This window comes from Erpetoichthys calabaricus, chromosome 8 (genome assembly GCF_900747795.2).
Source record: "Erpetoichthys calabaricus chromosome 8, fErpCal1.3, whole genome shotgun sequence".
Lineage (NCBI taxonomy): Eukaryota > Metazoa > Chordata > Cladistia > Polypteriformes > Polypteridae > Erpetoichthys > Erpetoichthys calabaricus.
In genome coordinates this window covers 127615088-127637407 of record NC_041401.2, presented here as the reverse complement: position 1 = coordinate 127637407, position 22320 = coordinate 127615088, and the positions used below count along the sequence as shown (strand labels likewise).

Genomic DNA, 22320 nt, shown 5'->3' with positions numbered 1-22320 from the left:
GAATTTGTCTTCTCTAATTTGCAGCATTAAACCTCAACTTTATTAACAAGCTTTTACTTAATTTTTATTTTAAAGACAGTTTTATTTTTCTGTACACGATGGAGAAAGCAGGTAGGGTATCTCTGAGGTAATGGTGGCACATATTAGAAGAGCAAATTCACCAGTTCTGTCAACAGTACACTTTGAATGTTACCCAGAGCATAAACACATCTTTTCAAATTTTTAGAGTAAGAGTTTGCACTCCAGCAGACTATGAGTACTTTTTTTATATATCTTGTGAAGCTGATATGGAGCTGAGAAGGAAGAAACTGGCATTATCTGATCTGCTGGATTATAAAATCCAAGGAGCTCTTGGCCATTAATGTTATCAAGCTGAAACTGAATCTGATGCTCAAAATCAGTATTTCTTTAGCCTTGAAAGAAAAATTGTCCAGACCTAAATGATACACAGCTTTAGATCTTGGAATGGTAAAGAACACGAGAATTGTTCTAGGGCTGTGAACACTTATTTTTAACTCTTCTATAGGGAATTGTGAGGGAATTCTACTGTACAAGACATTCCTGGTTTTTTTTTTTCTTGATGGTTTGAGAAAGGTACATCTCTCCAAGAGCTAATAAAGCATTTGCAATGCAGAGTCTAAATAGGGGGAAGTCTATGGGAATTAATAGTGTTCCAGCTGAGTTTTGTAAAGTGTTCTGTAATGTGTTAGGACCTGATATCATGGCTGTTTTATAGGAACATTTGGATGTATGAGTACTGATAATGAGCTGTTGGAAAGCAGTGTAGTCTTTTGCTATGGAATTGTGTGACATATGTACCTTTAGACCAGTGACTCTGCTCAGCAAAAACCACAAATCAAGCCCAAAGCACTGACAGTCAGACTAAGAAAAGTAATGAGCTCTGTTGTTCATCCTGAGTTATTGTGCGCCTATTAGGTAATACGTGGCAATAATGTGTTTCCAATTAGAGGTGTAGTCTATGTTTATAAGCTTCTTTGTCTACATATTGCGTTCATTTCTCTAGAGGAGGAGAAATCTTTTGAAAGGAACCATGGTTATTTATGAAGCATTTTAAAGGCTTTTGGTTAATTTCGAAGATAAAGATGCACTATAGTGACATTCAAAGTGTGCTGAAAATCAATGTGGTTATCTTAGTGGTTTGTTTATAGTAAGTAGGGGTGGAGGTTAGACTGGGTGTTCTTTGTTGGGAATGGTGTATTCCAATGGCTGCTGATCTCCTGTTAAAATAATGAGAATATTTGGATATTTTTATATTCCTAGTGTCTCCTGTATTTTCAAACAGCTTTGTGTGAAGATGACATTATAATGTAGGTGGGGAACTGAGTAGAATATGGGATAGTGGTTGTTCTGGAAAGATTTCAACATGTTTCATCTGCAAAAACTAACTTTGCCGGAAATTGGACATGGAGTGAATCACCTCCTAAATAACCCTCAAGATTGGAGTGGGCAAAAGGTGCCTTGAAACATCCAAGGAGTCTTTCTTGGAAGTGAAGGCTTTGAGACAAAGAGGTAAAAAGGAGTTCCCAAATCAATGATAAGCTGTTTAGGGAGCTGCCAATTCCTGCTAGCATGTCTCTCTTATAGAGGAAAAGGTTTGATTATCAGTAATGTACTTGCCTCTCCCATGTGGCATAAACTAATGTGCATTGAACCTCCTCTTGAACTCTTGTTAAGTATCCAGAACAATTTACTTTTTAATGTTATGCAAGGCAAAGGCTAAGGCAGTGTGTGCTCCATTTGCCTGTGGCTGAAGAAGGACAAGAACTTAAGATGAAGAAATGTTTTTTGGTTACAGTCTTTGACAAAATTTTTGTACAACCTAACAGGTCAGTCCTGGAAGTCACTTGCCTGTGTCTTTTTAGGACAAGTGGGAGAGCTATATATTGACAAGGCATCTCTTTTAGTTATCCCCAAGAATCTGTCTGCTTCTGGTTTGCACTCTTTTTACTAGAGCTTACTCTAAGTGTGGCATCTCTTTGAGCCTCATATTCAGTGGAGTTCTGCAAATATCATTTGGCCTCAAGAGTAACTTTTAAAGGACCTTAAAGTTACAGATTCTAAAAAAAATGAAAAAACAATAAACAGCCTGAGATAACTTGACTTGGATCAATGTTGCTGGTGTGGCACAGAAAATATTGGGACTACTTTCTTTGAGACATATACTGACCAACTGTTGCAGAATACCTATGACAGCCTCCATGCTTTTAAACTGCATACTGCAGTCACCAGCAATATTCCAAAGGCCAGTAAAGATTGTATATGTACTTCATGTGTTCTTCAAACCTGCTGTTTTAGAAATGGAAGACAATAAAGTAATTTTGCGTATGTTTTAAGGAGCATAGAGCTGTTTCCTTTGATAGTGCAGTGGGAAAGGACCTACAGTATATAGAATATTTTTGATAGCAGGTTAACTATAAACAACTGATGACAACATCAAAGTCACACTGAAGGAGTAGACCTGGATAGGTAGAGACATTGGTGCCAGCTTGGCACAATTTGTTTAGGCCACCATTGAACAAGAGACCTGCCGATTTACAGTGGCTTGTGCTACATGGCATTATTGCTCGTAATTCTTATATCTTATTGATTGATCCCTCATTTACAGACAAATGTAATTTTTTGTATGAAGTGAAGAGACTGTTATCACTGTTATCTATTTGGGCTTAGAATTTAACTTCTTTTGTATGTTCGTAACTCGCTTTCTGCTGTTCCTAACTTGTCTTTTAGTAATTCTATAGTTAGTTTTAGCGTTTCTGGGACTAAGGTAATCAACCTCTATGTAAAATTGGTCATTTCCTGTTTGTGCAGGAAAACTTAGCTGTTTATAAATATCGGAAAGTGAAAGTCAAATCAAATACAGTAGGCAATTTCATTTAGTCAACTTGTTTGTTGCCTTGGTGCTGGGGTGTCAAACTCAGTTTTACTGATGGCCAAAATAACACTGTATATTCCCGTAACAGGTTGGAATATATTAACAAATGACTACCATCAGATCTTCTTTAGAAACAACACATATAAATGGCCCTCTGCTCAACAGTATATCCTGCCTTGCTTTTTTATTGAAACTGTCTTCCCTCTGTATCAGCATTTCTTTTCTTGGACATTGCAGTGGGTTAGTAAAGCTACCAGCAGCCTTAGGTCTGAAATCAACATTGATGGAAAATATATCAGCACATAAAGTCAAGCGAGAGATTCAGTCCAGATGCATGCAAGAATTTTTAGCTAAAGCAAAGTACAGTACAGCCATTTACACCTGCATTAACATGTATTACGATCAAATGACACTTGACTGTATTAAAAATCAGGTTTAACACTGGTGATGGGTCACATAGGCCATATTCAGATCTGGTCAAAAATAACCAGTCACATTTAACATAAGTGGAAATATAAGTACATTTTCTGTCTACATACAACAGCCACGTCATGAAAATCACAGAAAACAGAATAGTCCTCACACCAGTTTAGCTTTAAAAAATGAGCAGAGTGGCAGCCTTTGCCTGAACTACCATGCTCCTTCTTGAGATGGTTACATCTTGGGCATCATCCTAAAACACTAAAGTTCTTTATTGCAGAATGGTATGTCACCTTCTTTTCACTTTTTCTTGTTTGGTCATAACAAACTTCCACTTTCCATGCTAACTGTATGTTAGCTGTACAGATACAGTGACTGCAACAGGACATTGAAATCAATTTTAATGCCAGGTGTAAATTATATACAAATGCACATTAAACGGGGTCATTGGGACAAGTAATGGTCATCGTGAGCCATATATAACATGTTTTGAATATTGTTACAGCAGGCTGCTTTATAAAGATCCAAGTGCCAGATCTGGTCTACAAGGTTTGATTTTGACACCTCTGCCCTAGTGAAAGCCAAAATTGATTTGGAAAATAATTTCTATAAATTAACTGTTAATCTCGATACTTTTGTAAAATGATGAGTGAAAAGGCTTTCAACAGTTGGGATTCTGTTTTTCGGTATCCAGTAGGATTGTGTCATGAGCGATATCGACAAACTCTCCCATGCCGGCTCTGCAGGCGCACGAACGTTCGCATCTTGTGTCAGCACAGAAGCGCGGTTAACGATTGAACAAGCTAGAATGGCCATGGAGAAAGCCAAGTTGGATGCTGAATTTGGAACGTTGATATTACAAAGAGAGGCGGCCGCTGCTGAAGTGCACGCCGAAGTTTTAGAAGCGGCTGAAGACAATGACGGTAGGGCGTCTGTGAAAGGAGAGAGGCACACGCCATCAGATAAGTTTGTGTCAAAGCATGCAAGCAGCTGCTCCGGCAGGGAGGCAGAGCTACATGCTGATTTGCTCAGGGGAGCAGGTTTGCGGTCAGGTGCCCACTCTGAAGATGATCATATCACGTGGGGAACACCATTTGCCCTTAAGACACCTGTGCCTAGAAAAGAAAAGCAGTCAGGGCTAATAGAAGATCTTGATGTCTTTTTTGACTCCTATCTCACATTTGACGATTATAATCCAAATATAAATAGACAGGAACAAAAAGATCACTGCATGGATGTCCAGCCATGCCCTGATTTTTTCAATCTGCCATCTCAGCACTATGCACAGCCTCACAATTAGAACACAATGAATCAAACTCAGGTTCTTTCAATGACAGACTTTGCTAGGTACCTAGCACGCCGTGAGTTCGTAAATTCAGGACTTAACCAGTTTGATGATCGGCCTGAGAGTTTCAGGGCTTGGAAGTCTTTCTTCACTAATGCTACTGGAGGCTTGTGGCTTTCAGCAGCAGAAGAGCTGGACCTGCTAACAAAGTGGTTGGGAAAGGAATCGTCTGAGCATGTAAAGAGAATCTGTCAAGTGCACATCAATAATGTAGGAATAGCCCTCAGGAAAGCCTGGGACAGACTTAATGAGTGCTATGCTTCACCAGAAGTAATTGAAGATGCTCTCTTTAAAAGGCTAGACATTTTTCCAAGAATCTCTAGCAAAGACTATAGCAAGCTGCGAGAGCTAGGAGATCTTTTAATGGAACTTCAGTCAGCAAAAGAACATGGCTACTTACCCGGACTTGCCTTCTTAGATACTGCCCGCGGTGTAAATCCCATTGTAGAGAAGCTTCCACATTCTTTGCAAGAGAAATGGATGTCCTATGGTTCTAAGTATAAGGCCAATGACAAGGGATGCTTCCCCCCCTTTTCTTTTTTCACTGCATGTATATGTCAAGAAGCACAAGCCAGGAATGACTCTAGTTTCATCCTCATCAGTAACCACAGCATTCCAGCAAGAGAAAAATCATATTATCAGCACTCACACTCATGAATTCCCATATCTGCACATAAAATAGATGTTGATACAAAAGTTGATTCACTGGAAAATGTTCTTTCAGTGCAGAACGATGACTCAGATGAAAGGTGCCCTATTAACAAGAAACCACTCCCACTTAAAAAGTGCAGAGCATTTAGGGCAAAGTTTTCGGAAGAAAGAAAGGCCTTTCTTAATGACAACGGAATCTGCTACAAATGCTATGCATCTACTTCTCATCAAGCTAGGGGCTACAAAGTGCCAGTTAAATGTGTTGAGTGTAACAGTGATCGTCATGTCTCAGCAATGCACCCTGGTCCACCCCCTCAAGATTCAGAAGATACAGTCTCAGGAGTAGGTAATGGCGAGAAAGGTCAAAGAGATTCCATCGACACTTCCTCTGTTACCTGCCACTGCACCGAAGTCTGTGATGAAGCCCAGTTACCCAGGTCATGTGCCAAGATACGTCTCATCAGAGTGTTTCCCCAGGGTCAGAGAGAGAAAGCAGTCAAGATGTATGCTGTACTTGATGACCAGAGCAGTCGCTCACTTGCTCGGTCAGAGTTTTTTGAACTGTTTGATGTTCATGGTAAACCTTACTCGTATTCACTTAGAACCTGCTCTGGAATAACTGACATGTCTGGGAGAAGAGCAGACGGCTTCTGGATTGAATCAGTCAGTGAAAGAATCAACATGGCTCTACTACCACTCATTGAATGCAATCAGATACCTGACAACAGGTCAGAAACACCAACTCCAAATATTGCTATGTATCATCCCCATCTAAAATATGTGGCAAAATACATTCCTGAGATTGACACTGAAGCGGAAATCCTCCTTTTGCTAGGGAGAAACATTATACAAGCACACAAAGTCAGACAGCAGATCAACGGTCCCCGTGATGCACCCTTTGCACAGAAGCTAGATTTAGGTTTGGTCCTTATTGGTGAGGTATGCCTTCGAGGTGCACACAAGCCAAGTGTGAGCTCATTTAAGACTAAACTTTTATTCAATGGGCGACCAACTTCCCTCACTTCATGTGAAAGTTTAATTCATCTACAGGAAGGGAAGTGCCATGGCGTGGAGAAACAAAACATCAGCAGTGTATATAGAAAAGTTACTTCAGAGTACAGCATTGGGCGCACAGTATTCAGTCATGCAATAAATGACAATGATCTGGCTCCATCAATTGAAGATTCAATATATTTAAATATTATGGACCATGAAATGTATAGGGATGACGTCAACAGTTGGGTAGCCCCACTCCCATTTGAAGTGCCCAGACAAAGACTCAGTAACAACCGTGAGCGAGCTATGACTCGGCTTGCCTCTCTGAACCACACACTGGATCGCAAACCTGAGATGAGAGATCAGTTTCTGCCCTTTATGGGTAAAATTCTTGAAAATGATCATGCAGAGCTAGCACTAATTCTGATGAACAATGAAGAATGCTGGTATTTGCCATTTTTTTGGGTCCATCATCCTAAAAAACCCAATCAGGTTGTCTTTTATTCGAGCACACGGCATCTGGATGTTTCATTGAACAATATGCTGCTTAAAGGCCCAGACCTCAACAAAAGTTTGTTAGGAGTTTTGATCCGTTTTAGAAGGAAGCGAGTAGCATTTACAGCAGACATTCAACAAATGTTCTACTGTTTTATTGTGATAGAGGACCATAGAAATTTCTTAAGATTCCTGTGGAATAGAGGCAACGACATGTCCAAGGACATTGTGGAGTACAGGATGAAAGTTCATGTCTTTGCCAATAGTCCTTCACCAGCAGTTGCCATTTATGGATTTAGAAAGGTAGCTGAAGCAGGGGAGCAGGAACATGGCACAGACACGTGGCAGTTTGTTGAGAGACACTTTTATGTGGATGATGGGCTTATGTCCTTGTCTTCAGATGAAGAAGCTATTGACCTCTTAAAAAGGACTAAAGAGTCACTCGCTGATTCAAATATTCATTTGCACAAAATCACTTCTAACAGTCCAGTTGTCATGCAAGACTTTCCCTCAGAGGATCATGCTGAAGGCATGAAGTACTTAGACTTCAGGGAAGATACAGAGGCCAGTCAGTGCAGTTTGGGACTTTGCTGGGAAATAGAAGCAGACACCTTTACATTCAAAATGTCCACAAGTGATAAGCCATTCACACGGCGAGGTGTTTTATCCATGGTTAATAGCCTTTTTGACCCACTTGGTTTGGTTGCTTCAGTGACCATACAGGATAGGGCTTTGCTGCAATGTCTGTGAGTGGGACACACCATTGCCAGAACAAAAGCAACAGGAATGGGAAACTTGGAGGAATTCACTACAACATTTTCAACATCTGCATATTCCACGTACGTATACTACCAGCTCTATATCTAATGTAGCACGCAAGGAGCTTTGTGTGTTTTCTGATGCGTCTACTAAAGTTATTGGGGCTGTGGTTTACATTAGAAGTATTAGCAAAGAAGGGAAAATCGATGTGGGCTTTGTCTTTGGAAAAGCCAGGCTGGCTTCTCTATCTGAGCCTACTATTCCTCTGCTTGAGCTGTGTGCTACGGTAATGGCAGTGGAAATTGCAGAGCTCATCCTCCGTGAAACAGACTTACAGCTGGACACGGTTAAGTTTTACTGTGACAGCAAAGTTGTCTTAGGCTACATAAACAATCAGACTAGACACTTCTATGTGTATGTGCACAACAGAATTCAGCACATTTATCAGTCAACAAGGCCTGAACAGTGGTTCTATGTACCTTCGAATGAAAACCCAGCAGATTATGCATCTAGGTCCATCAGTGCATCGCATCTGGCAGAGACAATATGGTTTACTGGACCAGCTTTCCTCTATAAGCACCATGACAATCAACAAGAGACATCAGTGTTTTTTGAACTTGTGAACCCTGAGAAAGATGCTGAAATACGGCAAATAGTTACAAACTGTGCTACTCACATTCAAGTAAAAGAAGGGCTGACCACTGACCGCTTTAAAAGATTCTCTACCTGGGACTCATTAGTTAGAGCTATAGCCCTCCTTATTGACATTGCTCGCTCCTATTAGGCAGCTCAGAACATAACTGAATGCAGAGGCTGGCACTTCTGCTCTAAACCACATACACCTGATGAACTTTCTCAGGCTTCAGATACCATCATTAAGTCCGTCCAGACTGAAGCATATGTGAAGGAGCTAAAATTTCTTGATAATGGGAACACTGTAGATAAAAACAGTTCACTTTTTAAACTCAACCCAAAGTGGATGAAGGCCTTATCAGGATTGGAGGCCGGCTTAAAAATGCACAATTGTTAAGTGGTGAAAAGTATCCACTCATCTTGCCTAGACAGCGTCATATTTCTGTGTTATTAGTACGCTACTATCATGAACATGTGAAACATCAGGGCCGTCACTTTACAGAGGGAGCTCTTAGAGCTGCAGGCCTGTGGATAATTGGAGGCAAGAGACTTGTTAGCACTATTTTACATTCAGTGGTGTGAAAAACTATTTGCCCCCTTCCTGATTTCTTATTCTTTTGCATGTTTGTCACACAAAATGTTTCTGATCATCAAACACATTTAACCATTAGTCAAATACAACACAAGTAAACACAAAATGCAGTTTGTAAATGGTGGTTTTTATTATTTAGGGAGAAAAAAAAATCCAAACCTACATGGCCCTGTGTGAAAAAGTAATTGCCCCCTGAACCTAATAACTGGTTGGGCCACCCTTAGCAGCAATAACTGCAATCAAGCGTTTGCGATAACTTGCAATGAGTCTTTTACAGCGCTCTGGAGGAATTTTGGCCCACTCATCTTTGCAAAATTGTTGTAATTCAGCTTTATTTGAGGGTTTTCTAGCATGAACCGTCTTTTTAAGGTCATGCCATAGCATCTCAATTGATTCAGGTCAGGACTTTGACTAGGCACTCCAAAGTCTTCATTTTGTTTTTCTTCAGCCATTCAGAGGTGGATTTGCTGGTGTGTTTTGGGTCATTGTCCTGTTGCAGCACCCAAGATCGCTTCAGCTTGAGTTGACGAACAGATGGCCGGACATTCTCCTTCAGGATTTTTTGGTAGACAAGTTGTTTTCCCAAAAGTCTTGGCAATCATTGAGATGTTTCTTAGCAAAATTGAGACGAGCCCTAATGTTCTTTTTGCTTAACAGTGGTTTGCGTCTTGGAAATCTGCCATGCAGGCCGTTTTTGCCCAGTCTCTTTCTTATGGTGGAGTCGTGAACACTGACCTTAATTGAGCAAGTGAGGCCTGCAGTTCTTTAGACGTTGTCCTGGGGTCTTTTGTGACCTCTCGGATGAGTCGTCTCTGCGCTCTTGGGGTAATTTTGGTCGGCCAGCCACTCCTGGGAAGGTTCACCACTGTCCATGTTTTTGCCATTTGTGGATAATGGCTCTCACTGTGGTTCGCTGGAGTCCCAAAGCTTTAGAAATGGCTTTATAACCTTTACCAGACTGATAGATCTCAATTACTTCTGTTCTCATTTGTTCCTGAATTTCTTTGGATCTTGGCATGATGTCTAGCTTTTGAGGTGCTTTTGGTCTACTTCTCTGTGTCAGGCAGCTCCTATTTAAGTGATTTCTTGATTGAAACAGGTGTGGCAGTAATCAGGCCTGGGGGTGGCTACGGAAATTGAACTCAGGTGTGATACACCACAGTTAGGTTATTTTTTAACAAGGGGGCAATTACTTTTTCACACAGGGCCATGTAGGTTTGGATTTTTTTTTCTCCCTAAATAATAAAAACCATCATTTAAAAACTGCATTTTGTGTTAACTTGTGTTATATTTGACTAATGGTTAAATGTGTTTGATGATCAGAAACATTTTGTGTGACAAACATGCAAAAGAATAAGAAATCAGGAAGGGGGCAAATAGTTTTTCACACCACTGTATGTGTGTCACCTGCCGAAAGCTCAGTGGAAAGGTGACAGAACAGCAAATGGCAGACTTACCTCTTGAACGTGTTACTGCAGCTCCACCATTCACGTATGTAGGAATGGATGTTTATGGTCCTTGGACAGTGGCTGTCAGGTGTACTAGAGGAGGATCAGCAGAAGGTAAACGATGGGAAATTTTGTTTACATGTATGAGGACAAGAGCTGTGCATATTGAAGTGATATCATCTCTGGATACTTCAAGCTGCATTAATGCCATGAGAAGATTTTTTGCCATACGAGGGTCCGCAAAACAACTTAGATTGGATTGTGGTACAAACTTTGTAGAAGCATGTAAGGAGCTGGGATTTGTCAAAGATCAGACAAATCAAAACTTCAAGAGGTATCTTAACAAACAAGGTTGTGCATGGGAATTTAACCCTCCCCATTCCTCTCATATGGGAGGGGCCTGGGAGAGAATGATGGGAGTGGCTCGTAGAATTCTGGACTGCATGCTAAAACAAGAGAACCTTTGTCTCTCACATGATGTTCTGTGTACTTTGATGGCTGAAGTTACTGCTATTATGAATGCCAGGCCTCTAGTCCCTGTATCTACGGATCCTGACTCACCATTTATTTTGTCACCTACTACACTTACACAGAAGATTGGTGGTTCCACTCCGCCAGGAGAATTTACAGACAAGAACCTTTACAGAAGTCAATGGAGAAGAGTACAAGCTCTTGCAGACAAATTCTGGACCCGCTGGTGCCACAAGTGGAATAAATGTCATCAGATCCTTCAAAAAGGAGATATTATGCTTCTAAAAAATGGTCACACCGCACAAAATAAGTGGCCAATGGCAGTGGTCAAAATAGTCTATCCCAGTGCAAATGGGAAAGTGCGGAAAGTAGAACTTAAAACTGCAGACCATGATATTTCAAAGACATTACTGAGACCTGCATCAGAAGTTATCTTGCTTTTGTCAACAGACAATTAAGAATGAAATAAGTTATAATCTGTTCAGTCTAGATTTAATAGTGGCATCACAGACACCAGGCGGGTTGTGTTCTGCCTCGCAGAATAGCTGTTTGTTATTCAAAGGAATATTAATATAACCTTATGAATATTCATATAAATAGTTGTAAGGAAGAGGAAATAGAATTAAAGGAAGTCAGTAGTTAGACAGCATGTTTCTCGATTAGTCAGTATTAGTCCCATTGAAGCAAAGCCTTTTCACTGTACTGTTCTCGTCTTTGGTGTTTGAACCAGAAACTAAACAGCAGCCAAACTCTAACTTCATAAAATTGAAATAAAATTGGAGGAAGGCGCTATCTCCTGACTCTATGAATCTTTTGTGAAGTAGAGTTTAGCAGCTGTTTAGTTTCTGGTTCAAACACCAAAGACGAGAACAGTATAGATGGTGTACTATTGAGGCAATTTGTAAATTTCAGGAAAACATGTTTGAAAATTGAGTTAAAGTTGTTTATTGGTATTTTTTGTTTACACAAAATTGTGTTTTGTTTTCTAGCTCTTTATTTATTTGGATTTTTAAATTTAGATATTGAGATTTTTGATTAGTAAAGTTGACTTCAAGTCTTTCTTTCTTTCTTTCTTTCTTTCTTTCTTTCTTTCTTTCTTTCTTTCTTTCTTTCTTTCTTTCTTTCTTTCTTTCTTTCTTTCTTTCTGTTTTCCAACATAGAAAGCTAGTATTCTGACACGGGCTGGTGAGCAAAGACGAAGATGTCAGTCGATGAAGTCTTATCCATCAAGTGAACTACGAAATGTATGTGATGAACATGTGAATCCAGATCAGGCAGAAGAGGCTGAAAACATAGTTCAGCAAATGCTGGAGAGACGGTAAGTAGCATCACAATTAATGCCACTAATAAATTATTGATTTTTTTTTTCTTCTTCAAATTAACACTAGTACTCTGTAGACTCGATGTAACTTGGCTTAAAATTATAATGCAGTCATCATCGGTCCTTACAGATGAAACTGCAGTTGTGACCCACTGGGCTGGCTACTTTGAGCAGTTGTTCAAAGCTGATCCTCCGTCTAGGATGTTGGATATCTCTGGGTCCACGGGTCTTGAGGCTGATCCTCCAATTAGCTGTAAACCACCCAGTCTCACTGAGATTGCACAGGTGGTGAACCAGCTGAGGGGGGAAAGGCTGCAGGGATCTGTGGTATCTGGGGTGAACTTCTCCAGGCTGGTGGTAAGGCTGTCCTCCTGGCATTGCAAGCAATCTTTGCTTTCATTTGGGAGACTGGCATCATCCCAACTGACTGGAAAATGGGACTTGTCATCCCTATCTGGAAAGGGAAGGGTGATTGCCTGGATTGCAGCAACTACAGGGGGATAACTGTTCTCTGTGCCGGGTAACGTCCTTGCTAGGGTCGTCCTCAATAGGATCCGTGATCACTTGCTCACCTACCAGTGACCAGAACAGTCTGGTTTTACACCTAAGAAGTCTACCATCGACCGCATCCTGGCACTGAGATTCTTTGCAGCCTTTATCGATTTTTGTAAAGCATTCGACTCAGTAGATCAAGCTGCCCTGTGGGACATCCTGAGGGTTTGTGGAATCCCCTTGAGGTTGCTGGATATCTGGCCAGCCTATACACTGGTACTGTGGGTGCTGTGCAGAGTGGAGGCAGAACCTCTGTGTTTTTCCCAGTTCATTCTGGAGTTCATCAGGGGTGTGTTCTTGCTCTTACTCTGTTCAATGCTTGTATGGAGTGGGTGATGGACAAGGTCGTGGGGTCCAGCAGCTGTTGGGCATCTGTTGGTGAAGAAAGATTCATGGATCTTGACTTTGCTGATGATGCTGTGATCTTCGTGGAGTCAATGGAGGCTCTGATCGGGGTGCTTGAAAGACTGAGTGAGGAGTCTGAGTGTCTGGGCTTGCGAGTGTCCTGGATAAAAACCAAGGCCTTTAATGACCTCTTGGGCACAGCCATCAGCAATGTGTCTGTCTTTGGAGAGAGTGTCGACCTTGAGAGGTTTACTTACCTTGGCAGTGACATTCATGTCTCTGGAGACTCTTCCTATGAAGTCAGTAGATGGATTGGGAGACTGGACCGCGTGTTTGCCTGGTGGGTTGCCAGCTGGGATCCCGAGTTGTTTCGTCGTGTGGTGGGTGCGGCAATGCACTGTACCAGTGCATGCTCCCCAACTTGACTTGACTTGACTTGAGATCATTTACACTGTAATGTGAGAGCAGTAAAAACTACTGATTAAAATAACCTTTAGGCTCTCCTGACATACATTTACTGGCTCCTTCAATGTGAAGTCAAAGTAATGGGTCTTGTAAGAGCACTCCACATGTAAAAAGGAAAAGATGGTCTTCCTCTTTGAACAAAACATTGTCATTTTCATTGGTGACACTGTAAGCAAGCCAACTAAAAGTTTGAATTGGATGGTGATAGAAGAGATATGTTGATATGAGGTAGCAACCTGAAATATTGTACATTACCTTACAGTGCTGGATAGCAGTGTCTTGAGTAATGTAACAATGAATACATACAGTTGAAATTTGTGGTTTAAAATAATTAAAAATTTAACTATGCATTCAAGCTTAATTACATTGTCAGTGTTACATTCTGACTGTGGAACTCTATGCCTTTAGTAACGGAAAATGCACATGAGCAGCATGGTTCTTTGTACCAACACTGACTTAATATGGAAGAGCTGTTGCTTGAGAAAACTGCTGTTAAATTCATACTTTACAATAATCAAAATAATGATAAATGGTTTAACCCATAACACACCTTTCATATTTATGGATAGAAAGGTACTAAAATATTTACAAATATAAAATGTCTTTGACAATGCATTTTATCATTAATCACTAATGTATATATAAATGCTACATAAAAGATTTTATGATTCTCTTAATCTCCATTGTGAATGTGCTTGAAATAGATGGGCACATTAAATCTTGGTTGGACAGTGCTTTGTCTAGATCATTTAGTGTCTCGAATGTGCGGTACTGGGCCCGATAGGTATCCCCTTGGATAACATCATTCTATTCTGCAGAACAACAGTCCATAGGGCAACCAGTTCACCTTAGATTTCGCAGCAAGGATTGCCTCAACCTGTAATGCTTGAACCTGTTAATTAATTCACCAATCATATAGTTATAGTATGGCATGTTAAAGTACCACACTAATGCCACATACTTAGTCTGAAACTGGCTTTATAGTTGTAGCTTGAATCTTTTATGATTTTATGTCAACTTTTTGTCTGTACTGTGGTGTTTGGGGTATTTTGTAATGAAAAATCATGAACACAGGCCAAAATAGCAAGTCCCAGAACACCCTTTAGGCAATCATGAATAAACATTCTGTCCAAAAACAAGGTAGGTACCATTAAGAACAACTGTGGTGTTGACTCAGTGAAGGAGTCGTTCTTGGAGAGCTTGTAACAAGGTAGTCCATGTAGGTAACAAGAGGTGAGTCTCCATTGTTGACATATGGATGTGAAAGCTAGCTGGTACAATACCTGACAAAACTGGGAAAGGGTCAATAAAAGACAGAGGTGAGATTGACTATGGGAAGTCAGCCTTTGTTAAGAAGTATTGCTGAGCATGGCTTAAAAATGGAAAGAATGTAATGTTGGGACATATTGGACAGGACCAGAAGAAAACAAAAAGAAAGCATTGGTGAAAGTGTGGCTATATTTGAGAAGCAAAGCCAAAAGAGAGGTGGAGTATAGCATTGCAAAGACATAAGGTTATTAGTCAAAGAGCCATGCTCTATGACAGTACCTTTGGAAGTTTAAAGCTAACAAGAACATTTAAAATCTATTATAGTAAAGTAAACATTTACAGTGTCCTCGAGAGCAGCTCTCAGTCAGCAGCAGTAAGCAGAACTCAAGGGTGAAATCACCGCCACTGGATCATTGAATTCCTATTCAGTTTTTGAGAAGAGATCAGGTCAGCAAAAACAGTTAGGCTCCACATTCTCAATTTCACTTTTCAGATACAGAATGTTATTCAGGTATGAGTACAGTTTCTACCCTTTATGTTTAATGTCAGGTTTTAAACCATTTACAAGAGTGACGGACATTTCAGACTCTTAAGTCCTGGGATACACTTGGCTTCTCTCCTCTGCACAGCTTCAAATCCTGCTATGTCTTCCTAGTACCATGGCGACCACAACTGCACACAGTACTCCAGATGCAGTCTTACTAGTGCATTATATAGTTTGAGCATAACATACCTTGATTTAAATTCAACAGTTTGTATGATATATTACAGTTTAATTTCTTTTTTAACTTCTTCTGTGCATTGCTATTTGATGAAAACGTCAACATATAGTCTTAAATCCTTTTCAGTGCTTGCTTCCTATATGGCAGTGTATCCCATCTTGCACTTTTAATTGATGTTTCTTTTGCTCAAATGTAACACTTGCAGTTTTTAACATTAAACTGCATTTTCCAGGTGTTCACCCAGTTCTTAAGTTTATCCAGGTCTTTTTGAGTTCTTTTTGATGCCTCCTCAGTGACCGCCATCCCACAAAATTTAGTGTCATCCTTGAATTTGACAAGTTTACTAATTATACCAGAATCAATGTCATTAATGTAAATCAGAAAAAGTAACATTCTAAGGACAGACCCCTGAGGGACTCCACTCATGACCTTGCTGTATGTGGGGCATTCTCCTCTTACCTATACTCTGTCTCCTGCCGATTAGCCAACTAGAGATCCAGTTTTGTTGGTTACCCCTGATGCCTACAGCTTCTAGTTTCAGAATTAATCTTTGGCGTGGTGCTGTATCAAATGCTTTTTGAATGTCTAGTTAAATTATGTTGTATGCTTTGTTTTTGTCAACTATTCTGTTTGCGTCTTCAAAACAAAATCTAAAAGACTGTTTTGGCAGGACCTTCCTCTTATAAAACCATGCTGGCCGCTATTTAGAATATTTTCATTTAGGTAATTTTCTAATTTATTTCTTAATATAATTTCCATTATTTTGCTTGGCACAGAAGTAAGACTAGTTGGTTTGTAATTACTAGGATACTTTGTACTGCTTCCCAAGCTGGCATGATTATAACATGTGCTGCTATCCTAGAGCAGCCGCAAGGAGAAAGAAAAAATAAAGAAATGATCCAGGGCGCGAGCGACCACAACTACTTTCCTACTAGACCACCACAAGTACAGAAGCACACCAGCAAAAGCAAAGTTGAGTCATAAAAGAATTATTATCCTGTAAAATGAGGCATTGGACACAACAAACAACCCCCCGCCCCCACATGAATCACGAAACAAAACAACAACATACACCACTAGTATACAAATAGGAAAAACAAATAAATGAAACCAGAGTCCTTTAAATCTTCACTGTTAAGCATGATTATTTCAAGTCTGTGATGATGAAGGATACACGAGCCGTACCTCCTGTTCGGGGAAACTTAATGCTACCCAGTCCCTTATGCTGGCCTGTCAGGTCCTCTCCTGAAGGATTTCACCTCATTCATATGAAAAGAAAAATGATTCTTAGAGAAACCCGGGTTCACCTTATTTTATCCAGAGAGTTGAGTAGCATTCCCTCTTGTCGTTTTGGTGGTGTCTGCTTCTCCTTTGGCTCTAGACTGTCGTCTCCTCCTTCACCTTTTTCCTGCCGTCGATTTATATACAGTATGTTCTGCTCCTCCCCTTACAGTTTGTTTGGCCCTCCAAGCCAGGTGCTCCCTTTCCCATGAACCATTGGTTGGCCTTGCACATTTAGCAATTCCATCGTTTACAGGTTTAGTTTTGTTATAAGAGCCAGATCGAATGTTATTTACTTATTTATCTTTATTTATTTACTTACGGTAAAGTCGCAAATAGAGTGCAGAACTTCCCATGTACATATACAAAGTACAGCGATGGCAAAAGTGCGACATGCATTCTTGCTCCAATATAGAACCGTCTACATGATCTGAGTTCACCTCTGTTACAGCTCGTCTTTATGTGAAAACAGCAGTGTCAGATGGGGAGGGGTGTGGGATCGTGAACGCGACTGAGAGGAAAAACAACAATAATAAAAAAAAAAAATCTAACTTTTCAAGTATCATACATTTACACCGGCTGTTACAGACTGAAATCGAATGTATGTTTTTATTCTAAAATAGTAAGAATAAGAGCAGCTCACTTCTCAAAACGGACTTGACTGGAGACGAACCCGTGAAGTTTTGCTTACCAGTCAACAGTTGATACCGTTGTGCCGCCGAAGCGGTCGTAACAAATGCGTGTCAATTTCGCACCCTAACGCGAGTTCTTTTTCTGCAGTTATATTCTTGAATAGAAGCGCACTTGTTCTGTTATATCTGTACCTTTTGTGAAAGTGTTTATTTGATATTTGGAATTCAGGTGAATGTGTTCCAAATAACTATATAGTATTTATAAAAGGTGTCATTTTGCTTGACTTCTCACTCTATACAACTCTAAGCAACTGACACGCAGGTAAACAGACTTGAGCTGAGAAAACTGTGCGGTGGCGGGGGATGTGATAGCAGGCTGCTTGCTGCATATCGACACATTTACAGGACAAAAGACACTGATGGAGAGGTGCGAAGCGATTTAAGGTGGGACGGATCTATGAGTTTTTTTGTAGGCTCTGGTAATTCTAGTGTTAAATGGTCTTTTATCATCTTTTTACAGGAGTAGTACTGAAAAAACTACTGTTCATTTTGGCTTCTCTAGCAATTTCTCTTTTGATGTTTCTAATGCTTTTTTATCTGTTGCTGTAGTTTCTGGTATTCCTCTGTTAGAATTAACTGGCTTTTTTTAGTTTTCATTTGTAGCTCTGCAATACTTCCACCTCACTCACCTACAGGTAAATGGTGACTGGTCTCAGAGGCTTCTTGGCCCACTAGAAGTCCACCTCCAGCTCTTTTGCTTTGCTGATGTTGCAGGTCATTGTCCAGCTGAACAGATGAAATCTTCCACAACCTTCCAATACTCTTAACATGTCTCCATTATTAATGCAACGTATGATGGACAAGTCACCTGAAAATTTCTGTAGATTTCAAGTGCTGGTATTGTGCTAAAAGTCTGGTGTAGATGGTAAATAGGGATGGAGACAAGGCGGTTTGATTTTACATCCATTTCTGAAACACAGTCCTTGAGACTCATAAACTAATGTCTGTTGGTCAGGTAGTCTATGATCCAGGAGATTGTGGGGACATCAACAATAAAAGCTTTGAGCTTTTTTCCCCAGTTGATGAAGCAGAATGGTTTTAAAATCACTAGAAAATTCAAAGAACATCTTACTGACTGTGGTACCAACTTTGTGCAAGTTGAGAGTAGGCGCTCTGGAGCATGTAGATGAGAGAGCATCCTCCATACCTTTTATGTATCTGATAGACAAACTGCAGAGGATCTAGATGTTCTGAGACCAGGAGTCCTATCTTTTTTAGAACTAGCCTCTCAAGGGTCTTTATGATGTATAATGTAAGAGCAACTGGTCTGAACTTCATGGAATCACTGAAATGTTTTTCTTTGCTGCTGGGACCACGCAAGAACCTTCTGCAAATTCAGGGAAAGGGAGAGCAGGTGCTGAAGGACCCTATGAAGCTAGCTGGCACACACGTTTTTAGCACCCTGAAACTGATTCCATCTAGCAATGAAGCCTTATTTATGTAGAGTTTTCCTAGAAGAAATCACTTTTGCACATAATTTCTTACACATTTTTTTCTTTTAACCCATTTAATCACTTGCAACATTTCTTTTCAAACATTCCACCTTCTAAAACCAGCAAATACATGTAAGACACTCAGATTTCTTTGAGTCATTTAATATATTGAATTGAATATTTGGGGCAAATCTCTGAAACAGCTCTTAGCACCATTCTTGTTCCCTGGTGAATACCCAGTGTGTCTTAGGGAATCTCCAAAGACAGTGTAAGGTGATCACCTCTATTCCCTTTCTGAGCACAAAAAGGTCATATGCAGGAGCTGCTAACCATTTTCTTTAACTGCTCCCACATGTTCTTAATCAAAATGTAAATTCTTTTATTGGTTTTTGCTCATTGCTTTTTACCTTATTTACTTATTTACTTAGTTTTGTTCTTTCACACTAATTGTTTGGGCAGCCTAGTAAAATAGAAACATTGTAGTGGTGATTTAGACAAGCACTTTAACAGCTGCAGATCAAACTTAAAAAACACAACTTTGACCCTGGAACAAAAAAAACTTATCATGTGGATAGTCAACTCTCTTTTGTGTACTTTATATGTTTTATAGTACTTTTCTTACAAAAAATCTTTTTTGTCTTTGTATTTTCCCATAAAGAGGTGCACTATTTATCTGTTTTCTGCTTTTTATACATTTTTTTCTTACAAAAAACTTTTTTGTTTTTGTATTTTCTTATAAAAACATTCATTTAGAGGCCTCTTAGAAGCACCACTGCTTCAGTGGAGTGTCCTCTACTCTTTTCCTTGCATGTTTTTCTTACCTGTCTGGCTCAGAAATACCCAAGTCTGGCCATTCTCAAGGAATGTCCAACAGCACGGAAGTGAGGAGCCACTCTAAAATTATTGAATTGGGGGCTACAGCAATAAAGACCATAACAAGAAGTAAAGTAAAAATTAAATATTTACGAAGAGCCTTATACACGCTGGCCTCTGAGCCTGGAATAAAACTGATTCAGCAATAACAAAGAAGATTCAACCATGGCAAACTGATTCAGCAATAACAACGAAGACTCATCTGTATAGGGAACACCACAAATGAAAAAGCACACCATGGTCGGAAAGCACAAATATCCTGTGTTCTAAAGGCGCCAATTACTGTTAGGGAAATTCTCTCAAATAACAGCTGTAATCACTGCTCTAATGGATCCAATATTACATGGAGCCTGCACATGAACAGCTTGGTTCATTTTTATGAAACAAATTTTTTTTTTTTTTAATAAAAAATAATGTGCAACCCAGCCACAGGGGATGCACAAACCAGTGTGTTTCTTCGTGTTGGTCCCAAGTCCGGATAAATGGGGAGGGTTACGTCAGGAAGGGCATCCGGTGTAAAATTTTGCCAAATCAATATGCGGACAACAATACAAATTTCCATACCGGATCGGTTGAGCCCCGGGTTAACAACGACCGCCAACAGGGTGCTGGCAGAAATTGGGCTACTGTTGGCCGAAGGAGAAGAAGAGGGGGGAGATGTGTCCAGAGGCAGGAGGAGAGGAGGAAAGTAAAGAGAGAGGAACTGAGGGTAGGAACTTTGAATGTTGGCAGTATGACTGGTAAGGGGAGAGAGTTAGCAGATATGATGGAGAGAAGGAATGTTGATATATTGTGCGTGCAAGAGACTAAATGGAAGGGGATGGGATCATGATGTGGATGGGAGGAGAAATGGGGTAGGAGTTATTCTGAAGGAACAGTATGTCAAGAGTGTTTTGGAGGTGAAAAGAGTGTAAGGCAGAGTAATGATTATGAAGCTGGAAATTGGAGGTGTGATGATGAATGTTGTTAGTGCTTATGCACCACAAATTGGGTGTGCAATGGGTGAGAAACAAGATTTTTGGAGTGAGTTGGATGAAGTGATGAACAGTGTACCCAAGGGACAGAAAGTGGTGATTGGAGCGGATTTAAATGGGCATGTTGGTGAAGGGATCAGTGGAGATGAAGAGGTGATGGGAATGTGTGGTGTCAAGGAGAGGAATGAACAAGAACTGAGAATAGTGGATTTTGCCAAAAGGATGGACATGGCTGTGGTGAACACGTATTTTAAGAAGAGGTATGTAACCCTATGTTCCTGCAAGAGTGGAGAAAGATGAACACAGGTAGATTACCTCCAATGCATAAGCGTTGATCTGAAGGAGATTGAAGACTGCAAAATGGTGGCAGGGGAAAGTGTAGTTAAGCAGCATAGGATGGTGGTCTGTAGGATGATGTTGGAGATCAAGAAGAGGAAGAGAGTAAGGGCAGAGCCAAGGATCAAATGGTGGAAGTTAAAAAAGGAAGACTGCAAGGTTGAGTTTAGGGAGGAGGAGAGACAGGCTCTGGGTGGCAGTGAAGAGTTACCAGATAGCTGGGAAACTACAGCAAATGTAGTAAGGGTGACAGCAAGAAGGGTGCTTGGCATGACATCGGGAAAGAGGAAGGAGGAAAAGGAAACCTGGACGAGTACAAGGAGATAAGGTGCAAGGTGAAGAGAGGGGTGGCTAAAGAAAAGGCGTATGAGAGGTTGGACACCACTAAGGAGGGAGAAAAGGACCTGTATCGACTGGCTAGACAGAGCTGGGAAAGATGTGCAGCAGGTTAGGGTGATAAAGGATAAAGATGGAAATGTACTCACAAGCGAGGAGAGTGTGTTGAGCAGTTGGAAAAAGTACTTTGAGACGCTGATGAATGAAGAGAACGAGAGAGAGAAGAGGTTGGATGATGTGGAGATAGTGAATCAGGAAGTACAACTGGTTAGCAAGGAGAAAGTAAGGATAGCTATGAAGAGAATGAAAAATGGAAAGGCCGTTGGTCCAGATGACATACCTATGGAAGCATGGAGGTGTTTAGGAGAGATGGCAATGGAGTTTTTAACCAGATTGTTTATTGGAATCTTAGAAAGTGAGATGATGCCTGAGAAGTGGAGAAATAGTGTACTGGTACCGATATTTAAGAATAAGGGGGATGTGCAGGAGTGCAGTAACTACAGGGGAATAGAATTGATGAGCCATAGCATGAGGTTATGGGAAATAGTAGTGGAATCAAGGTTAAGAAGTGAGGTGATGATTAGTGAGCAGCAGTATGGTTTCATGCCAAGAAAGAGCACCACAGATGCAATGTTTGCTCAGAGGATGTTGATGGAGAAGTTTAGAGAAGGCCAGAAGCAGGGTGCCTCGAGAGGAGCTGTGGTATTGTATGAGGAAGTCGGAAGTGGCAGAGACATACGTAAGAGTTGTACAGGATATGTACAAGGGAATTGTGACAGTGGTGAGATCTACAGTAGGAGTGACGGAAGTTGGAGGTGGGATTACATCAAGGATTGGCTCTGAGCCCTTTTCTTGTTTGCAGTGGTGATGGACAGTGTTGACGGACGAGATTAGACAGGAGTCCCCGTGCACTATGATGTTTGCTGATGACATTGTGATCTGTAGCGATAGTAGGGAGCAGGTTGAGGAGACCCTGGAGAGGTAGAGATATGCTCTAGAGATGAGAGGAATGAAGGTC

The 22320-nt window shown here is 40.5% G+C and overlaps 1 protein-coding gene across 2 annotated transcripts in view; it reads left to right on the top strand.

Annotated features, from left to right (window-relative positions):
- The window catches only part of clcn6 (chloride channel 6), a 256330-nt gene that overhangs the window by 200775 nt on the left and 33235 nt on the right, over positions 1-22320 (top strand). For both annotated transcript variants that reach the window (XM_051931370.1, XM_051931369.1), the window contains exon 19: positions 11864-12021. In XM_051931370.1, the coding sequence (XP_051787330.1) occupies positions 11864-12021 (158 nt within the window). The remainder of the gene's footprint in view (positions 1-11863; positions 12022-22320) is intronic.